This window comes from Sinohyriopsis cumingii, chromosome 11 (genome assembly GCF_028554795.1).
Source record: "Sinohyriopsis cumingii isolate HCF-2022 chromosome 11, ASM2855479v2, whole genome shotgun sequence".
NCBI classification, from domain to species: Eukaryota; Metazoa; Mollusca; class Bivalvia; order Unionida; family Unionidae; genus Sinohyriopsis; species Sinohyriopsis cumingii.
In genome coordinates, this window is record NC_142971.1 from 43159706 (window position 1) to 43181767 (window position 22062).

The 22062-nt window shown below is 33.8% G+C and overlaps 1 protein-coding gene across 1 annotated transcript in view; it reads right to left on the reverse strand.

Moving 5' to 3' along the window:
- Positions 1-631: 631 nt before the first annotated feature.
- LOC149788024 (alpha-L-fucosidase-like) overlaps positions 632-22062 on the reverse strand; it is a 29345-nt gene continuing 7914 nt past the window's right edge. The window contains exons 3-8 of the mRNA XM_089974296.1: positions 19122-19252; positions 18234-18367; positions 17166-17263; positions 13362-13494; positions 6988-7158; positions 632-4273 (exon numbers count right to left, since the gene is read on the reverse strand). Coding sequence (XP_089830422.1) covers positions 4018-4273; positions 6988-7158; positions 13362-13494; positions 17166-17263; positions 18234-18367; positions 19122-19252 — 923 coding nt within the window. The 3' untranslated portion in view covers positions 632-4017. The remainder of the gene's footprint in view (positions 4274-6987; positions 7159-13361; positions 13495-17165; positions 17264-18233; positions 18368-19121; positions 19253-22062) is intronic.

Sequence of the window (22062 nt, forward strand, 5' to 3'; positions counted from 1 at the left end):
AACACTATGACCAAGTTTCATGAACCCTGGAGATTTTCTTGGAGGACAAACCTTTTACACTGGGCCTACACATAAAAATAACAATAGAAGTATGAGAAAGGTAGGATACTCTGTTAAACCTACATTCCCCCAAGGAGGTTCTTAATTATGCATGGAACATACTGATTACATTCCATATGGAAAACATGCCTACAGCTGAAAATTGGCATTAAGATAAACTTCTACACTGTTTCACCTGGAAACAATATTAATTTACAATATGAAAAGTTGGAAACTGTGACTTATATTACCCCACAATGGTTTAGAATCATACAAAAGACACCTTGAACAAGTTTCAAGAACATACAATACCTACAGTTGGAGATCATCCTGGAAAACAAGACTGGTATGCTTGGGTTAACTTTTAATTACAGAGTAATTTTTTAAAAGAGTAGGTCAGTGACCTTACTTCTGCAGAGTGGTTCAAACAGATGTAATGGAATACCCTAAGTAACACTGAAGTAAGTTGGCACCAGTGGCAGCAAAGATAAAAAACATTTTATAATATAAACCTGACTTTAAACAATATTTTGGCACTGCATAAGCTCTCCAGTGCTTTGAACAGGTGAGGTAAAAAGAATGGAGAAAAAGACACGATAAAGAATTTTTTATTACATAATTTTAGTTAGTTATACAAAGTTAAATAATAGTGTTTAATTTATGATTCTGACATCTTCACCAAATAAACTCTCATCATCATTAAAAATTCTAATGATATAAACAAATTACAAAATTTACACCTAAAATTATTATTAATTACCAAGAGCACTTGATTGGAATGTTTCAATAATTTAGTGATGTACATGGCTTGAGTATACCTGATGCACAAGGCTGTGTATACATGTATCACAGATTAATTCAGTTTTTTGCATTATTTAATATACATTTAATTGGAACAGTTCACTATTGCACACAAACCTATTTATTGGATTTAAAATGTGCATGCATGTTAAGGCTTAAATGGCACATCAGCACATTTTGGCTATAAAGTATGGAGTAAGTTTAGGTACAAGTATACAAAACAAAGATAAGCCTTAAACACAGTCCAAGATTCTAAATAAACTGCACTCTTGCAAAAAGTCCAAGACCTCAACTGTAGCATCATCATCGGATACATCCCATGGCAAAAAAGGTTGCCAACCTTAGTAACCTCTTTTGACGCACAGATGGATGCATTGGTATTATCCTACATCTCCAAGCCTATAGGAGATGGACTAAGAACTATCACCCTTTATGATTGACACTGCTTGAAACAAAAGGTTTTCCACTTAATGATTTGAATTTTTTTCTTTAGGGGATGAATAGAGTACAAATGTTTGTACAGAATCATAACAGAATATTAGAAATCAAATGAAATTGTACTTTCTATAGGATTTAACAATTTGCTCTTTTTAAAAAAAGCCTTGTCTGCACATAATTCAAAGCTATCTCGAAATAAAACATACTGGAGAAGCAATAACGAGCATCTAAAAATCAAAACATTAAGAAATCACTAAGCTAATTCAAACGGAGAACAAAGGGAGAAGATAGTGATCTTCTTCACTAATCACAAGACAATATTAAATGTTCTTGCATTTACCAGGTATTTCAACAATGTAGTTATTTAACTTTTCCAGGTATTTCACCAATGTAGTTATTTAACTTTATCAGGTATTTCACCAATGTAGTTATTTAACTTTACCAGGTATTTCACCAATGTAGTTATTTAACTTTACCAGGTATTTCACCAATGTAGTTATTTAACTACATATTTATTATTGCTATTAAATCATTAAATCAATATAATTGCTGCTATTGTAAATAGCAAAAAAGGCAATTTCTTTTTTCTCCATGACCATAACATAATAGTAGGGGGCCCTGGTTGACCGAGTGGTCTAAAGCGCTTTCTGTTACGGATCACTGCTGTCTCCTCTGTCTGCATGGGTTTGAGTCCTGGGATCGGCCAATGTGGGTATGTAAGAAAGCTTGCCAGTAGCTTCTCGAGGGTTGGTAGTTCTTTCCAGATTCTTCCTCCACCATCGATACTAGCTGCTATACTAGCCTATCTTGTGCTGAAAATGGCATTAAACCCTAAAACAGTAGTAGTATGGACTGACACGCAAAAACGACAGAAACTGTCATGGCTATATAAATCAAAATGGTTGAGTATTTGAAAAATATCCAACACTTCTGTGTGCAAAAACAGTTATAGGATTGATATATTACCTGTAAATTTCCCCAAAATGTTACATACTGCAACTTTTACATTCAGAGTAACAAAATCCAAGAAATAATGCATGATGCAAACAATGCTTACAAGAACAACTGGTAATCCAACAGGAGATCTTGCTTTTCAAGATAAAAAGCAGTGATCACAGGTCTTCAAAACATTTTTTTTATACTGAACTCTTGATAACTGGGTCCTTACATATGAAATGTTCGTTATATTTGTGTAGGGACACATTACAGTAAGTGAAGAAAGTATGTAACAATAATTAAGAAAACAAATCGGTAAATCACCCAAATGAGTCTGAACAAGGCTATAAATGAACATTCAACTGTATTTACTGTGTTGCTCTTTCCCTCTCAAGGATAATCATTGACTCACAGAAATTTTTAACTTAGTATATGATGCCTCGGTCATTTATTTCCCTGTTACCATTTCACAAACACAAACAAACATCCCAAGGTAGATTACCATACACGAAAGATGAACTCTATTACTATTTGTACGATAACATCTCCGATCTGGCATTGTACATTATGATTAGCATTACAAAGGACAGTGATTTCATGAGAATCAGTTTTACTGAGATAAAATACAAACTGTAATCTCGAAAAATAAAAGTTATATTTTCCCATCTACTTAAGATTCTTAAGTAGGTAAAGTCAATCTTTTTTTTAACAGACCATTAAAATTTTAAAAACATTTGCCTACTGGTGATCAATTTAAAAAGAAAAATTTAACAATCTGATAAAAAAATCTTGTTGGGGCTTTATGTGCTCACACATTCTTAGAAAGAAAGAAAAAAATTATAAAGCTTTTTTCTCTATGTTTAACAATCAAACCTCTTTTACCTGTAAAGTTCTGTTTCATTAAAAATCTTTATACTTACCCAACAGTTCAATAAAGCAGATTTACCTTGAGATGTTATAAAGTACATTCATGTACACAGGCATGCAAACACATCTGAGCAATGTGCAAATGCACTAGACTAAAAGTTATGACACAAAACAGAAAGGAAGAATGCAACTGTTCTCAACAATCTTTTATGGAGTTCATGTCTGCTTTTTTTAATATCCTGATTAAAAGGCATAAAATAATCTACCCAGCTTCAAATAGCTAAAACAATTGGTAGCAGATTATTGCTTCATATTAATGAGTGTAAATTTTAGTTATTTTGTATCAAAATGAGGATACAACATGACAGCGTGACCGTCAGCTTAACTTGCAACTTTTAAATAGAAATGAAATATGTCATATTTCAACATATAACTGTACTAGTTAATTAAAGTATTGAGTATACTGTATACCTAAAGCTTCAACCAGTCAACGTACAGTATAATAATAAGAAAAAGAAGTATTTGGTAGAAAGTTGATTAAATTCTTATTTACAAAAACATTTTTCCAATATCTTCTCATCTTTCTAAAAGGTCAAATAGCTTATTTTATCAAAAACCAGATATGATTGTAATATGCATAACATTCTGTTGCCTCAAGATCAAAGGAGAAACATTATTAACTGATATTTAATATTATTTTTAGTTCTTATTCATGCCACAATTCTGACCCCATGTTTTTCAAACAACACAATTTACACACATCCAACAAATACTACAAAAAGCTATTATACTATTTGATCAAATCAGTATGCATAAAATCTTACAACGATAAAATGTTAGGGTTTTACATTTTTTTTAAAATTGCAAACATAGGGACAAATTTATCCATGATTATTTTGCATAGAACTGGGCTCTCCAAGCCAATATTAAACAATTTTAATTGGCCAGGCCTTCTAACTGAAAGACCCATGCGTATTTGCTGGGGTTAATGTTTGGGTTGATTGGGTTCAGATAGATGATCATCCCGGCAGTTCCTGTTGATATGTAGCTGAACTTCCCAGGAAATCCAAGCATCGTAACAACAGTGGATACAGTTGTCATGGGAGCTCCAAGCTGCACCAGATCTCCTGTAGGCCAATTCAGTAAAATGGCATAGACTAAAGTTCCTGAATCTCCCTCTTTCATTGTGTACCTGTAATTATTTGAAGAAAAAAAGTCTCAATACTGCTCTTCTGCTCTCTTTTACGACTACGATTCTTAAGTATTAAAAAAGACGCCCATTATAAAATAGTCTACCAGGTGACTCTTGAGTGATATTATTCTTAATTTCAGCTTGATAAAATGTATTATTTATAGAAAACTAGATATCATGTAATAGGAAATTCAATGTTCCAATGCAGGCCCAAAAAATGTCTAAGTTTAAGGTCTTCCTAAAGACAGCAAAATCTGCAATATTTATGTAAACAAATTTTTTTATCAATGTTATGCAGATATCCATATAAACAATCCCATAAAATGTTGCACAGGTCAACACCTTTTGAATAACTGCTAAAAAAAAAGGTTTCATTAAAAGTTCCAAAAAGTGACAAAGACTTAAAAAAAATATAACCTGATTTGTATATGTAAAACATCACCACTAAACATCCTAAAAGTGCAAGTCCAAAATCTTGAAAAACATTGAAAATATTTGAAAAGTTGTTGTAATGACATAAAAATTTAATCATGTGATGAAAATAAGCATGCAAACATGCATACTAATTTCATTTGTCTAACATGGATTTTGACAATGCTAACAATATTTCATTAAAAAAATCCAAAAAAAAAGGAAAAAAAGAAAGCTAAAAACTGATTACTGCTGTAATGTTTTTGGTAGACAAATCTGCATACCAAAACAAAAGATTTTAGGTCCAACAATGTAAAAAATTGGCAAAATTTAAAAATTGTTATAATGGCATACAATTTAATCAGGTCATACATACAATCATTTGTCTACCTCAACTGGTCTTTGCTTAATCATGCTACCAAGATTTTCATCAAAAAAGGTTAAGATTCATAGAATTTATAATAATAAAAAAAACTATTGTATTGGCCCGAAAAACTAATCAGGTTATCAAGATACAAATACTAGAATATATGCAAAAATTTCATGAGTCAAGTCTAAGTGATCATGTGGTGTTTGCTTAACTGTGTAAACAAGATCTTCATTTAGAAGAAGCCTGAATCTTTAGTCTTCTGTTGCTTTCCATACAATAGAGCATTGAAGATAAATGAATGAAAATGGGTCTACTGTATATACTTATTGAACATATTGCCTGAAGGAATGTGGAGGCAGTCCTTCCTGTCTGCTGTTGGGTCTAGTCATCCCTAGTTCCAGATTAGTTTTATGTTTTTTGTAATTCATCATAGGGAATGGTTCTTGTTGATTCATTTGTTCAACTGATTCATGTATCTTGTAGGTGAAAAGTCTGAACACTTTAACCAACATGACCACAATATAAACTTTATTCAATTTTAAATAATATAAATTATCCAGTCTGACCTAGAACTCTCTAGTAGCATCATGCAACAGAAAGATAGATAACTTTATTGGATGCATCAATTAACATACTTTTCATCTGGTACGGATAAACATTGCTGTTTAAATTGTAGTCTAAGCATTTTTATTTTAATTTCAACCATATATACATGCTTATAATTCAGTCCAATTGCAAATAACACATACCCCGAACTGCCCTTGCTTAATGCAATTGGACCCATCTTATAAGTGAGTATATATGTTATTTGGGGTTCAATCTTGAATCCCTTCAAATGATAATGCATATCAAGTTTCATCCCTAAATTTCAAATGGCTAAAACATTACATAATAGAAAGAAAAGGATGACAAAAAAACACAAATATATTGACCTGCTTTTAACCAGTGACATGATGAAAAAAGTTCATCGAATGATCTCAAATAGTTTAATAAGTTTGAACAATCTACCAGAAATTCAGTCTCTAAGCAAGCTCAGTCAATCAAATACAAGATTACCTTATAAATAAATGCCGATCTTCCTTGCAATCAAACTCTTCTGATGTCTTCATGATAGAAGACCATTTAATATGTTTAATCAAAATTGAATCAGAAATAACACTAGTACGTTAACAAGTGCTGCCAATCAGATGTAAAATCAGACCAAAAATAGTAAAAAGAATGCTACAAAAAGTCCAGCCAATCTGATGCATGACCACATCATTATTATGCATGGATCTTGCTCATTTTCCAACATGTCAGATCTTGATGACGTAAGCCTATATTCCAAGTTTGATCAAAATCAGACCAGACGTCTGGTATCCAGACTGGTAACAAACTCGACCAATCAGATGTAAGATCACCTGAATAACATGCACAAATCTCACCCATTGCAGTCAACTGAAGTCATCTGAAATCCTAATGATAAAAACCTGCATTCCAAGTTTGATCAAAATCAGATTAGTGACATGCATTTGTTGACATATGGAAGCAGGGCCTTTAATGATGTGAATACCATATGTACTCACTTATGAGTCCATCTGCAAACTGTACAGACCCAGATCTACGCTGCACAAAATGTGCCAGCAGATCTAGGTCTGTGCAGTTTGTTAGGAGTAATCAGTAGAAAAACAAAGACCAAAAAGATCTGCAGGTGCATTAAGCTTTGGCAGATCAGGATCTTTGATGTCTGCAGTCTGACTTGACTTATAAGCAAGTATATATGGTACCCCAACCACATGTTCAAAAACATATTTACTCAGCGGACCTAATTTTTGTAAAGACAGATTTTGCAAGAAAATCAAAGACAGATTTTCATCATTCAACAGATTATTATTTATGCAAGCCTGAAAATTAATATTCTCAAGGCCTCATTCAAACAAGAGCTATGGCCTACCAGACATCAGGGTTGAGGGTGTCATTCTGGTACTTCCACGGTCTGGTACCATAAATTCCATCTCCATTGACGGCCATCCAGTCTCCCATTGCTTTCAATCTCTCCTGGTAAATTGGATCAATAGTTCCATCGTGACGAGGTCCAACATTCATCAACATGTTACCTCCACAACTGACAAAAAATGAAGCAACTTAAAAGTCTTACCAAGTTTAATATTGTAAAGTTAGCCTAAAATTGTAAAAATTGAAAAATTTGTCTGTGACAATTAATCTAGCGATTTAATGTTGATTTGCTGCAAACTGCCCAGTTTTGCCAGGGATATAAAACAGTTGTTGACAATGAAATACCAAGGGTCCTTTGTTTCTATCTGAAATGCAAGCCATGGTTCATCTATATTTAGGTTAAACAAATGTTCAGCCTCCTACTGTGGGGCCCTGAGTGGCCGAGTGGTCTAATGCGCTCACAGTTACGGATCACTGCCATCTCACATCTGTCTACATGGGTTCGAGTCTTGGAATTGGCCAATGTGGGTATGTGAGAAAGCTTGCAAGTAGCTTCTCGTGGGTCAGCGGTTCTTTCCAGGTTTCTTCCTCCACCATTTATACTTGGCCGCCACGTATAGTCTATCTTGTGCTGAAAAAATGGTGTTAAACCCTACAACAACAATCAGCCTCCTACTGACCTATCGATAAAAGTCAATCAAATTCTCCTTCTTGGTGATCCCAGCGAACTGCTTACCAAGCAGACTGCCAGTCATCTGACACAATCACTTCTATTTTATTTTTTTTACTTCTTGTTGATTTTATTCTTACATCTGAGTAGTTTGTCTACATAACATGTACAGATTCATCTAGACAGCTTTTACATTTTTGTTTTCCAGGTGCAGTTAAATATTTTAGCTGTATTCAGCTGAAGTATGCATATTTTCAGAAATGTTTCATTTGAAATAATTTGATAAGTTAATGTGGTACAGTTTTAAGAGATCATTTTGGTTTTCCAATTACTAGCTGCATGTTATTTAGGCTCATTTTTACTTGTAACAGAGTTCTGCTAGTGCATTTTAATTCACCTATTGTTGAGGGAATACAAACTACATGGTGACTGTGCAAGACCATGGAAGACAGTGTCACAGTCTAAACGGTAAAATCAAAACTGATGACTTATCATTTAGGATGGTGAATGTTTTAGACTATGGAAGACAGTGTCAGTCTAACTAGTCAAATTAAAATTGATCATTTATCAATATGGATGGTAGGTGTCTAAGACTGGAAAATAGTATCAGTCTGACTGGTCAAATCAAAATTGATGGCTTATCATTCAGTATGGTGAATGTTTTATACTATGGTGTGTGTGTGTGTGTGTGTGTGTGTGTGTGATTGGGATTTTTAATGTAGCTTTAACAATTTTTCAGTCAGATCACTATGATGTCTGTAGTTTGGCAGTTTATAGTGCTATCTAGCACTAGGGCATCATGCCGCATGACATCTTGCCCAGTCACATTATCCTGACACCAGGCCAACCAGTCCTAACACTAACCTCTTAATGCTGAACGCCAAGCGAGGGAGCTGTTAGTAGCATTTTTCTAAGTCTTTGGTATAACTCAGTGGGGGATCGAACCCACGACCTTTTGCATTCCAGGTGGACACTCTAACCACTAGGCCACTGGAGCGGTCATTTTATACTATGGAACATAGTGTCACAGTCTAACTGGTCAAATTAAAACTGACCATTTGTCAATTAGGATGGTGCATGTTTATGACTATGGAAGAATGTGTCACAGTGCAATTGGTCAAATTAAAACTGATGACTGATGAATTAGGATCATGAATGTTTAAAACTATAGAAGATAGTATAACAGTGTAACTTGGTCATATTAAAACTGATGACTTATCAACTGAGAGTGTTTATGTTACGATGCTTTATCAGGAGCTGATTCTATCTTAGTAGAACAAAATCTTACATTTCCTTCTTTGAGTCATATATACATGAAACTATAATAGTAAGGGTTCAGCTTCATTATTCATTTAACCGTTTATTAAAACAAAAACGATTGCTTTCTGAAAATATGAACATGACATCTGTTTAAACAAAGAGCAAATTTATGGTATTTATCCTATTATCATTTGCTAAGAGAGGCAACTCTAGTACAAATAATTATCAGCTCATGATCTCTTGACAGTTTCCCATGTAATGGCCTTGACATCTGAGCTAGGGACTTGGTTACTGTGTGATAAAGAGTGAGAACATGGGAAAAGTTTCATCAATACTTCTGGCCAGGTTAAAAAGTGACCAACCTGGATAAGGAAATATACCATGACTTAGATGTCACCTTGATCTAGAGCAGAGAGTATGACTTAAAATGTGGGATGCTCTCTTGTGAAGATGAATAAAAAGCAAGAGTGTCATTAAAATATATTCACAAGTTTGAAAGTTATACCCATACATGGATAGTCAGGATAGTCAGGGATCATCCTGGGCTTTGCCAATATCACATATTGCTATTTTTTTCCTTATTGGAGACATATATACCATCTAGTGATTTTTTTCCCAACAACCATTTTGGCTGTTTATATTATACATACAATCATGGATCTGGAGTGGAGATATTCAAAGGGACCATGAAAGGAAGCCACAAACTTGGATATACAATGCAATGGAATCAATCTGTTACATAAGCAAATCCTTTGTTTGTATTGACAAACCCATCTTTACAGTGCATTGTTACATCATAATCCGCTTATGTTGACATCTGGCCTGAGTACTATATGCTGTGAAACACTAAGTCATGCTACCGGACTATACCTAAAATTGACCAACATCTGAAGATGCGAACAGAAACAGCTACAAGTAATTGAATGACTGCTAATCCTTATGTTGTTTCTTTAAATGTATCAATAAAATAGTTTTGCTGAAGCTTCTGAGAAAACTGATTATTTTTTAAGTACTGACTGTTGTGTATAAATACAAAGCAAATGTAAAAAAAATCTAAATCAGAATTATATACTGTCAACAGTGCAGCTTTATCATGGGTAAGCGAAAGTTTATTGTTGCGTGTTCATCGTCTCATCCTAAGAGTAAGTTAACAAATTTAACAACATTTGGATTTAGTGCAAATTCATCAGACAACATAGTCATTGAACCTGATGTTATACCTGACAGTCCATCATCATTTACATGTAGTGATGGTAGAAATGCTTCAAGTGCAACACCACATCATGATGAACGGGTCAAAAATTCCCGAACATTTCTCGACAGCTGGAAATCTGGGCATCTGTGGCTGAGATACGATACATAGTTAAAGCAGATGTTCTGCGATATATGTATCAAGGTACAAGTCTTCAATTCATTTATAACTAGGCTGTGATATTTTGAAGGAGTGTGTCACCAAACACAAATCCAGTCAGGGTAAGTAATATATGTTAAGTTTGCTCATTGATCTTTTACTTCTGCCATCAGTCCCATGTTATGACTCCAGGGACTTAAACTACGCAATAAGAAATAGCAAAACAAACAAGTTTAGCATAATTGAAAATAATTCATTTCTCAAAATACAGGAGTGAAAGAATTAAATTAACTTACAGTATGGTGAATGAATTCCTACTTACTAAAAGTCCTTTCAATTCCAATAGTTCCAAGAAATCCAAATATGTTGCAAACGAAGACTGCCCCTTTGTGTTGAAGTTTCAAATGTACAGAAAGATTCCCAAAGAATTCAAATAGTTGTTGAATAAATTTAGTTAATACCATACAGTTATTCTAGCATGTCATGCAAAAAATAAATCTTTTCAAAAACCAAGTTGGGAGATTGAATCCGAAAACACGCAGATTGGGACCTACCATTGGGAGTTTTTTGCTGCATATTTAAGTGTCATTTTCACTAAATATTCACCAATTTTTCAGGTCGAATACACGTGAAATTATCAAAGGACATGCTGTTTCTCTCTGTGGAGAATGTTATTCCCCCTCCCCCCAATGTGCCTCCATTTCATATTCTGGTCAGCTGTGTCCAAACTGTACAATAGCTAAACGTTAGACTCAAGCCTCTTCGACATACTTCAAAGAAACCACCTGTTCTACAGCGAGTGAAAACACTAGCAATTGATTGACAAATAAACAATGCCCTTTTTTGTTATAACTAACAATGCCTAAAAAATGGGTGTGAATTTATGTTAACATTTCAAATGTGGTCTCAAGCACCCATACATGTGATAACTATTTCCCACATTTTATATCCCACCTTATTTCCTAATTGTTAACTCATATATGCATATAATACTGCTTACTAAATAACATATTTATTCCAAATGAGTGGGGGGGGCCACATATGCTCTGTGATATGTTCCTTCATTCCTTGTTTTAATTTAATGATGGTAATTAATGCTTATATATATGGTACATTGATGCCATGAAAGTTTCATTGATGAGAATGGAGATCCTAGTTTGCTTGTCAAGAAAAAAATCTACAGCATTCAGTGATCATTCTTGGGATTTAGGAAGCAATTCACTACAAGCAAAGCATGTAAATTGTGGCAAAAATAAATTTCTGAACTCCTGGTTGATGGAGATGTACTTTGTGATGCAAAGACCATGGAAGTAGTGCAAAACAGTCATGTAATGATTTATTTTGTAATATTATGGCTGTATTGCTTGTTGCCAGTAAAGTAATAACTATCCCACCTTTTTCAATTTCACTGCCCATTACATTAATAGACTTGGAAAAATATTCACTACTTGTTCTGGCAACATTTTAAAATTGGCGACAAAATATTGAGGTTAGCGAATTTTTTGGTGATAACTTTTTAAAAGCCAGGACCATCCCTGGATAGTGGTTGTTGTTGTTGTAGGGTTTAAGGCCATTTTTTAGGACAAGATAGGCTATACATGGCAGCCAGTATTAATGGCGGAGGAAGGACCTGGGGAAACCCTGGAAAAAACCACTGACCCACGAGAAGCTACTGGCAAACTTTCTCACATACCCACATTGGCTGAACCCAAGACTTGAACCCACGGAGACATAGGTGAGATGGCAGTGATCCGTAACAGTGAGTGCTTCAGACCACTCAGCCACTTGGAGCCACGACATGGATAGAGGTCATGGATTTAAACTTTCCCTTCTTGTGACCTTGACCTTGAGGCAGGTAGTGTGGCAACAATATGTGATGCACTTTCTAATCATGATACAGAACTGGTTAAATGTTCATTAAATAGCATAAGTGGTTCAAAAGTTATACTCCAAACAAGTGCTGTTCCCTTGCAGTGAACTTCACCTCAAGTCATATGGCATGGCTATGGTATGTGACACACTGTCCTTACATGATACATAACTGATTGATGGTTCATAAAATAAATAAAAGTTTCAAAGTAAGACTCTAGAAAAGGATACATTTTCTACTGGTGTGACCTTGACATTGATGTATAGGAGATGGCTATGGTATGTGACACACCATCTAGTCATGTTATATAATTGGGTAAAGTTTCATTAAAATATAATAAGTGATTAAAAAGTACTATACACAAGTATATAAGTCACATAACTGCAATTTTTCTTGCTGTAACCTTTACCTTAATGCATGGGGGATGTCTATGGAATGTGACATACCATCTAGTCATAATATATACTTTGTTTGAAATTTCATTACAATAACTTCAGTAGTTCAAAAGTTATAGTTTGGAAAAGGATACAAGTCACAGAATTACATTCTCCACTGATGGGTCATTGACCTTGAAGCAAGGAATATAACTATATCAAGGATACAAGTCACAGAATTACATTTTCCACTGATGTGTCATTGACCTTGGAGCTTTATCAAATCATGTATTATATTTCTGACCAAAGCTTCATGAATATCTCTCCAACAAAACTGTAGGTTTGACAAAAAAAAATATAATGGCCACATAGACATAAAAATGGAAATATATAATGACACATGGATGAATAGACAACACTATAACAAATCCAAATTAAAAACAAGACTATACAAAATCATATGCACTTACCTGAGAACTGGCAAATGGTCTATCTATAGCACTAAAGTGAACAATATATATGAAAACACTGTGATGTAATGAATCTTAAGAACTGTCATTGTGAGCAACTTTGAAAAACAAAATCTCTATAAAAAAATTAAATGCACCAGGTTGTTGATCACATGATTGGATTTGAAGATCTATATGGAGATTGCAATGTTTTACCACTCTACTAGCACACTGTAAGTAAAACTCAATTTGTAACATTGCATTACATCAGTTTTATACCTTTATTGATACAAAAGCTAATAGCACTGGTCCATGAATATGTACTGGTGCAAGTGCCAAAGATATATATACATGTCAAGTTCATGCTGATTTATGCATCCAATGCAATCATTACATACCTGACTGTTTTAACAAAAGTGTCTATGAGATCTTCCATGGTGAGATAGTCAACCAGTTTTGCATTGCGTCTGTATCCCCAGGAATATTTGTCTATTGTCATGGCATTCTCCCACTTGTGAGCCACCAAATGACCTTAATTCAAGAAAAGAAATTAACCAAATTTCATTCTATGTGAATAAACTTTATGTACAGCTTTCATTAACTGACTGATTACAATTTAGGAAACATATACTATTTTCTTATCATAATTTAAATGTGACAGTAAAGTGATTGTATCAATTTCTGCATGGAAAAGGTCTTTTAGGGTATTCTCATAAAAAAGCACTCTTTATGTGCCTGTTATTCTACAATACAGAATAGCTACTGCACAATAAAATCATCTGCATTCACATTTATGACCTATAAATGTATGTGAAAAGTTTGATAAAGTAAATTGTTACTTTTAAAAGTAAATAAAGCATTTCTATCAGTAAATGTAATTTTCTTGACTCCCTACAAATATTAGATTTATGTTTATAGCAAATAAAGAAGTCCCTTGTAAGGACTAGACTGAATCAGAACAAGACTTGCAACTGAAGTAAAAAAATTCTAAAGGACAAGAAACAAATGAAGATCAGCATATAAAGTTTGGTAATATCTCAAAATATGGTTACACAGTATAGAAACCCTTTTATTCACAAAACATAATGCATATAGTTGCTTATAAATTAAATCTAACTTCAGACTACATAGACCAAGATCTGCCACTGCATAATGTTCTGACAGATCTGGATAAATTCAGTTTGCTAAGTTTAATCAGTAGAATAAACAACATAGATCCTGAGAAGTTGGTGCATAATACAATGACAGATCAGCGTCCATGTTGTTTGTAGGACTAATTGGTAGAACAAAGAACACAGATCCTGATTGCTAGATCAGGTCAAGTTGTCAGCATTAAAAACATCTGGATCATTACAAAATGTGAAGTGTCAGGTCGTGATCTGGATTTTCTGCTGCTGACAACAAGAGAAGATCTATCAACCAGAATCAAATTACTCTGATAATGATATATTTCTTACATACCAATTTTCAGTTTTTAACAACAAAAAGCCCTTAATGTAATTGAAAAACAAAAGAAGCTGCTTAACATGTCAAACTTTTCAGTTTAGCGTCCACCTCAGATGTGGGTTTGTACCTCGGCTGAATCATATCAAAGACTGAAAAAAATTAGACTAACAGCTGCCTCACTATGCGCTCAGCATTAAGAGGTTAGTGTTAGGACTGGTTGAACTGGTGTCAGGATAATATGAATGGGCGGTACATGATGCCACATGTCAGAGGCATGATGCCCCAGTGCTAGACATCACTATAAACTGCCACAATGCAGACATCAGAGCAATATGACTGAAAAATTGTTGAAGCTACATTTAAAATCCAAATGACACACACACACATACAACTGAACAAGCGTGAACAACTATGCTGTACCCTTACTTGATGTGCAAAAGGAAATTAATAACATTCTCTGTAACCAAATATGTATTACCAAGTTTCAACAATTTGTCCATTCCTATTTTGTAAATAACTGGCAAATATAATGCTGTAATTCCTATGCAAAGTCCCTATCAGAGCCCTTTACACAGCTTTTAACCTGACCTCAGAGAAACTTTCAGTTCATTCACCTGCTGAAAACTTCCATGATGCAAAATTTGAGAACTGCAGAATAACTGTAAATCACAGGTATGGGTCTTCTGCATCTACATGAATAAGAGTTCATGTTATTTTTAGTTATCATAGACAAAATGACTGACTGTTGTTTCACATGCCTCATTCAAAACCTGTGATATTCATGCACCCATCAGCTGATCAGTAGGCAATGATTTAGGATGAAGTTCATACTAACAAGGGTGATTTATGGTCTATTTACAATACACCCTTCTGGCATTTCATCCGTACACACAGCTTACCTTCCACTCCAGTGGTAACTGAGATACTGATGGGGTTTGGTGCCAATCCATGTATCTTGGGGAGATCACTCTGCCCAAAAATCAACTAGGTGGAAGGACAACTTTTATCTTTTTTTAAGCTAAAAATATCATCTGGGAGGGCTAGATGTGCAAGGTAGTAATAGTTATCCTAATGTATTATGATTGGGTAACATATTTAAAGAAGAAACATAGTCCTAGTCCCATTTTAGAGGATGGTGATACAAAATTAAAACATGAGAGTATCGTTTTCCAACTTCTTGGAAAATGATGGTATAATTATGACTCTTTTTTTAGCAAAAAAATTGTAACATATGTTATATTTTTGTTTCTTGTGAGTTTAAAAGTCATGCTGGACAATAAATGCAACTGTTGATCTATGACAAATAACTAACTTCCTAAATAATCAAGGCCTTCTATGATGCTACTGTATACAAATTTCAACCAACTTATCACATTTACTTTTTTTCAATCTGTATTGCCAGTATACAGTATTAGTTACTCTCAAAGACAGCATTAACTTCCATCTGAAAAAATACTCCTATATAAAACTTTTGTAACTGACCATAGAGAAATGGATGTAATTCTTGGAATGGCACTCTCTGAAGACTACCATAACAAATCTGTCATTGATCCTATGTTTAACAATATTATAAATAGCTTAACAATATTATAATATTTACATTCAAAATCAAGAAATAAAGTCAAAAAGATACAAAACATTAAACATCAAAATTAACAGTATGTAGTGACATGTACAAGGCTCTTAACAGAATGAGGCTTGCTCTCATCCAAACTTTCAATGCACTGTAATTATAACGCACAAGTCCTGTACATACGAAGAATGATGTTCTTTCAAGTGCTGATGGACGTATGCTGGCCTGCTATTCACTTCTATTGAAATACTGACATTTATTAAAGTAATACTTGAAAGCAGCTAATTTATCTAACAGACATTTTTAATCAGTCAGAAATCTGCAACTTTTTTATGTCAACAAAACTTAACTTGTCCTCTATAAGCTTCATAGAAATTCTTACTAACCAAACAAAAACTTTCAGACAGGGACATGAGGCTATGGCATTTGGTTCGACCTGATTTAATATAATTTCAGTCTTGACATCAAGCTATGTGATTTTCTCTGCCAAGAATTAATGTAAATTTATGTGCCAATATGTGCAAATGCATTTAAGTGAAACTGCTAATTTGGAAGTACAAGTATAAAGATTAGTGTGGTAATCCATAACAATTAATGTGTGGAGTACTTGTTCATTTATTTGTTTTCATGCACATGATCAAGAGACATCAACTAACAATTCATCTAATGCCATATTGTTCAGAAAAGTAGGCATACAGTAATTTCACACTGGATTAATTCAAGAATAATGTACATGTTTATTGCCAGCAATTTGTATCAAAAGTGAAGAAAACACAGACAGAATATAATATCACTTAAATTTTTTTGCAGTTTTCAGAAAAAGAACCGCTTCATCAGATTTAACGAAAATGTTAAACACTGTATGTAGACAATTGGGCAAATCGACGATGTCCATTATGCAGCTATGTAACCGTTGCTTTATACGAAATCATGCAAAAAATATTTTCATTTGTAATGTCATGTTTTCGTAGCAATAAAACAAATTTTTGATGGCATTCTGTTTTTAAAAAAGCAAGGTATTTCCTCCAATATAAAATAACGTATCCAAGGTGAGTAAATCTTGCTGGAATAAAAATCCAATGGGTTGAAGGATCATAACAGCCTCATTTCACAGACTAAGATATGTATAGTCTGTGTTAAACATTGATCTACACATAAGGATACACTTATGTAACTAGTATACCTGGATTGAAGCGATCTCCACATGTGTAAAACCCTCCATGAGCACACCCCACATTTTTGCCCCATCTGTCATTGACGACTACAGTATCCTTGACAGGGCTGAAAATAATTAAAAAAAACAGTAAGAAAATTCATTAGTTAAATCACAGTGCAACAAGGCCTGAACAATTTTTTCAAGTTCTTTAATGAAGTTAGTAATATTCATTTTGAGACCTTGTATTGGGCAACTGTTGATGATCAGTGTAAATATCTCACTGGATATTATCCTAGTTACATGATATCATCTCATACGATATCAGTAAGTGACTTTATAACAAATAATACTCAGCCAACAACCTGTAAATATCATAGCAATAAACTGAACAAAAACAAACATCTGCTTCTTTCAACAAGATAAACAAATCCTTCAATTTATTTTCATTGCTTGTGAATGCAAGCAAATGAAAAATGTTGAATAGTTTTTAATATTTTACTTCCTTATGTTTGCAAAATTGTTGATTTCACTCATTGAATAAATTTCATATGCAATAAACACTTGAGCCAACTCTGCATGAACATACAGCTTATTCAACTGATTTCATAAATTTCATATGCAATAAACACTTGAGCCAACTCTGCATGAACATACAGCTTATTCAACTGATTTCATAAATTTCATATAAAATGATCAGCCAACTCTGCATGAACATACAGCTTATTCAACTGATTTCATAAATTTCATATAAAATGATCAGCCAACTCTGCATGAACATACAGCATATTCAACTGATTTCATAAATTTCATATAAAATGATCAGCCAACTCTGCATGAACATACAGCTTATTCAACTGATTTCATAAATTTCATATAAAATGATCAGCCAACTCTGCATGAACATACAGCTTATTCAACTGATTTCATAAATTTCATATAAAATGATCAGCCAACTCTGCATGAACATACAGCATATTCAACTGATTTCATAAATTTCATATAAAATGATCAGCCAACTCTGCATGAACATACAGCTTATTCAACTGATTTCATAAATTTCATATAAAATGACCAATACTATAACTAATCGGTTACCTATCATTGTAAAGCCAAGCCAGAAAGTCCTTGGATTTCCAATAATCATCCATGGCTTCCCAGTCTCCATCGGACCATACCACATCCGGTTTGTAATTGTTGACAATTTCATACAGTTCAGGAAGGGTTTTATCCTATAAAACAATTACATTGTTATTTACTTTTATGTCCATGTAACTATCTCTTTGTATATCCGTCTGTCTGTTTTTGTCAATCAGTGTCTATCTGTCTGTTTGAAGATCTATTTACCTATCTTAATGTCTGTACATCTATCTATATGTCTCTCTGTCTATGTATCTATCATGAAATCTACTGAACATGACCCTAAAGGGTTTGAAGATACTATCCTTTTCAAACCAAACTTCAAAAGCTAAGAGGGGAAACATGCAAGTCAACTTCATAAAATGGGTAATAAATGATTTCCTTTATGGGAGAGATATCCTTAAGTGGAGACATCTGTTTAAACACCATTCTCTCTCTTTTGTAAAGCTTAATATTTTAGCATTATAAAAGTTATTTCTGACCAAACATTTTCATGAATTAATGAAGAACTTAATTTATTACCTTACATTATTAAAGTCTTGACCATTAGAAAATATTCTCAGATTTTGTTTCCATGCACATTGTCAAAAAACTGTTCTTTCTTTCATTCTTTCTTTTAGCTTATGGATTACCTTTGTGCTTCATAGATCTTTTAATGATTGCCTATTGGTCAGTTTTTGTAATGCTTGCCTATTGGTCACTTTTTGTAATGCTTGCCTAATGGTCAGTTTGTTTATGCATCTCTTTGTTTCTTAGCAGCATGATTAATTTGAAAGAAAAACTATGTTCCATGTTAACACTAACTTTTCTACAAAATACTGTGTTTTCAGATCAAAATGTGCTTACGTTGACAAAGTCCTGTGTGGAGAAATTGTTGCTTTTGTCGTTCAGGTACAGTGGGTGGAACCACTCAAACATGGAATGGTACAGGCCAAAGTGAATATTGGTCTTGCTGCGAATAGACTGGGCAAGTTCACCTGGAAAAGCATTCAATGGAATTAACAAAGACTGTTAATGAAGGCACACTACTTTCTTAAACTAAGGTGACAGCTATCGAAAAGGCAATGTGATCATACATACTGATCTTATTTGTTAACCGAGCTGATAATTTTACACAAATTTAAGCTATTTAAATATGTTGTTGTTGTGGGGTTTAACGCCATTTTTCAGCACATGATAGGCTATGCATGGCGGCAAGTATTAATGGTGCAGGAAGAACCCGGGAAGAATCACTGACCCACGAGAAGCTACTGGCAAGCTTTCTCACATACCCACATTGGCCAAATCCTAGACTTGAACCCACACAGACAGAGGTGAGATGGCAGTGATCCATAACGGAGAGTGCTTTAGACCACTCGGATACTCGGGACCCCATTTAAATATGACAGTGAATTAATTTGATTTATTAATCTATACCATTCCATCATTGCAAATGTACATGTAAACCATAGTCCACATCAATAGCTTATCTAGTAAATTCAAGTGCAGATGGGTATTCTGACACCATGTTCAGTATGATATTTTTCCCAAAGAATGTTTTGTATACATGTATACATGTAGTTGAGAAACAAACTTATATTTGGTGGTTCAATGTCATACATTAATTTGTATGACATCTGCCATCTTTTTTAAGAGGCAGTCTTTATACTGAAGGCACTTCCAGTTTTCACTGTCAATATGTGCAAACATAGTTACCCAATAAAAAATAGTTTACTAACGAGTTTTTACAGTGGAAATATTTCTGCTTAACATGTCCACTGTTGTCTGTTACTCAAGACTTTCAGTGATTGGACAGATATTTGTAATTGAAAATGGAATATAGTGACTTGGCATGCTTGAATCACAATATTTTAGTTGTGGTAGTTAGCAATTACTGTGTCCTAAATCTCTATTAGAAATATGCAGTTTTGGCAGTTGGGTCACATGGTGTAGTGCAACGAAAAGATATAATAGGGTGTCAATCACGCCAGTGTGATTTCTTTCGACCAGCATAGGATTTGTTTCATAGCAAAATGAAAACAAAAATCAACTTCTGGGTTCCCATTCAAGCTCAAATAATAAAACTTATTTCAATACATATGTATGACTCATACATATGTATACTCATTTCATTTTACAAAAATGGTCATTAAATTCATGTGGGAATTTTATGTATTTGAAGTTTTATATTATTTTATACCTATGTGATTGGCTCATGATCACTACTGTTATTTATTGCAAGTTGCTGAGACTGTTGGTGCCAAAATAAGAGAACATGTAAATACTGTTACATTCATTAACTTACGACTCGAATAAATAATTTTTCTCCTCATTTAAGAGTTTAAGTTTTGTGACATATAAGTAGTTAATGCAACAATGCTGACTGCCACCAGTAGTAAGGCAATACATGTGTCTCACCATGCTTATGCAAGCCAGGCAATATTGAAACAATCCTGACTACCTGTCAACTTATATTCTTATAAAGTGCATTTGCACATATTATTAATGTTGGGGATAATTTATAATCTCCTTATATTGTTTACATTCCCTTCATGTTGGAAAGTTGTATCTCTGTTTCTAAAGCAAATAACAGTAACTGTGGGAACAGTTTTCAATATATAACTCTTGTATAAAAGAAATGTAATTTTATACAATATGTAAATCATTTAAAAATGATTTGTTTAAATATTCATCACCTGGGAAAAGGTTTTCAAAGCCCAGTGTGTACATGACAGGATTGTAAACTGTTATCACTTACCTTCTATTTTGAGAGAGAAATAGGTAATTGTATCCATTTTTCTCCAGTATTAAGGTAATACTCACGAAAGTTCATAATTTTATGCCACCAGTGTGATGAAACTGTTCATCATCAATGTTGAATCTTTGTATAATTAATTGTAAAATAACTGCTATTTTTTTTTGTTTAAAATGGGGCGCCATTTTTACTACTGTGTGTATTGGGCACTTGGCTTTCCACCAGGAGGCATGCAGGTTAATTTTTCTGAATTCTTCTATATTTAGTAATATTCATGAAAACTTTGCCATGAATTTCCCAAGTGTGTTCCCAAATCCTATAAATAGGGGTGAGATCTGCCGTTTTGGCAGTTGTGGATCTAATGGACTCTAGTAAAGGTCTCAAGACCAAGCAAACTGAACAAAAGTCTCTTTTCATCTCAACTGATAATTTCAAGTATTACTCACTGGAGTCTGACATTTTATCAATAAAGTACGATGAAATCTCTGACAACACTAAATCACCGTATCAGTATTATATATACACAAGTGCAAGCATGACCCCAACTCTCCGCTCGATTCCACTCTTCTCATGCATATTTTATCACATCAAAATTGCAAGAAGACTGAAAAACTACACATTTCCATTCAAAAGACAGTAATGTACCAACGCATAACTCTCTGATGACCATCGCCTGAATCCAGTCTGGCAAATTAGATGAACTATTACAATTTTGGTACAAATCCTTATATCACTAGCATGAGCAAGGTATTAAACAGTAAAACCTGTTTCTCTTCTCTTACCTTCTTCACTGTCGTCATCATTATTAATGATGGTAAGTCTCTAGTAAACAATATTGTCTTCACAATTGTTTCTTCTTTCTCATCGTCATACAAGATAAATGTATCATTCACGATCCTTTTTTCTTCTTCACTACCACCATGTTTTTCACCTCAGCATCATCAATGGCATAATTATCAGGTAAAGTACCATTTGTATCTCTCTAACGTCAGTATTACCATAAATGCTAAATTTAAGTAGTTTTTTTATTTGTCATCCACCTTTGCTCTCTCT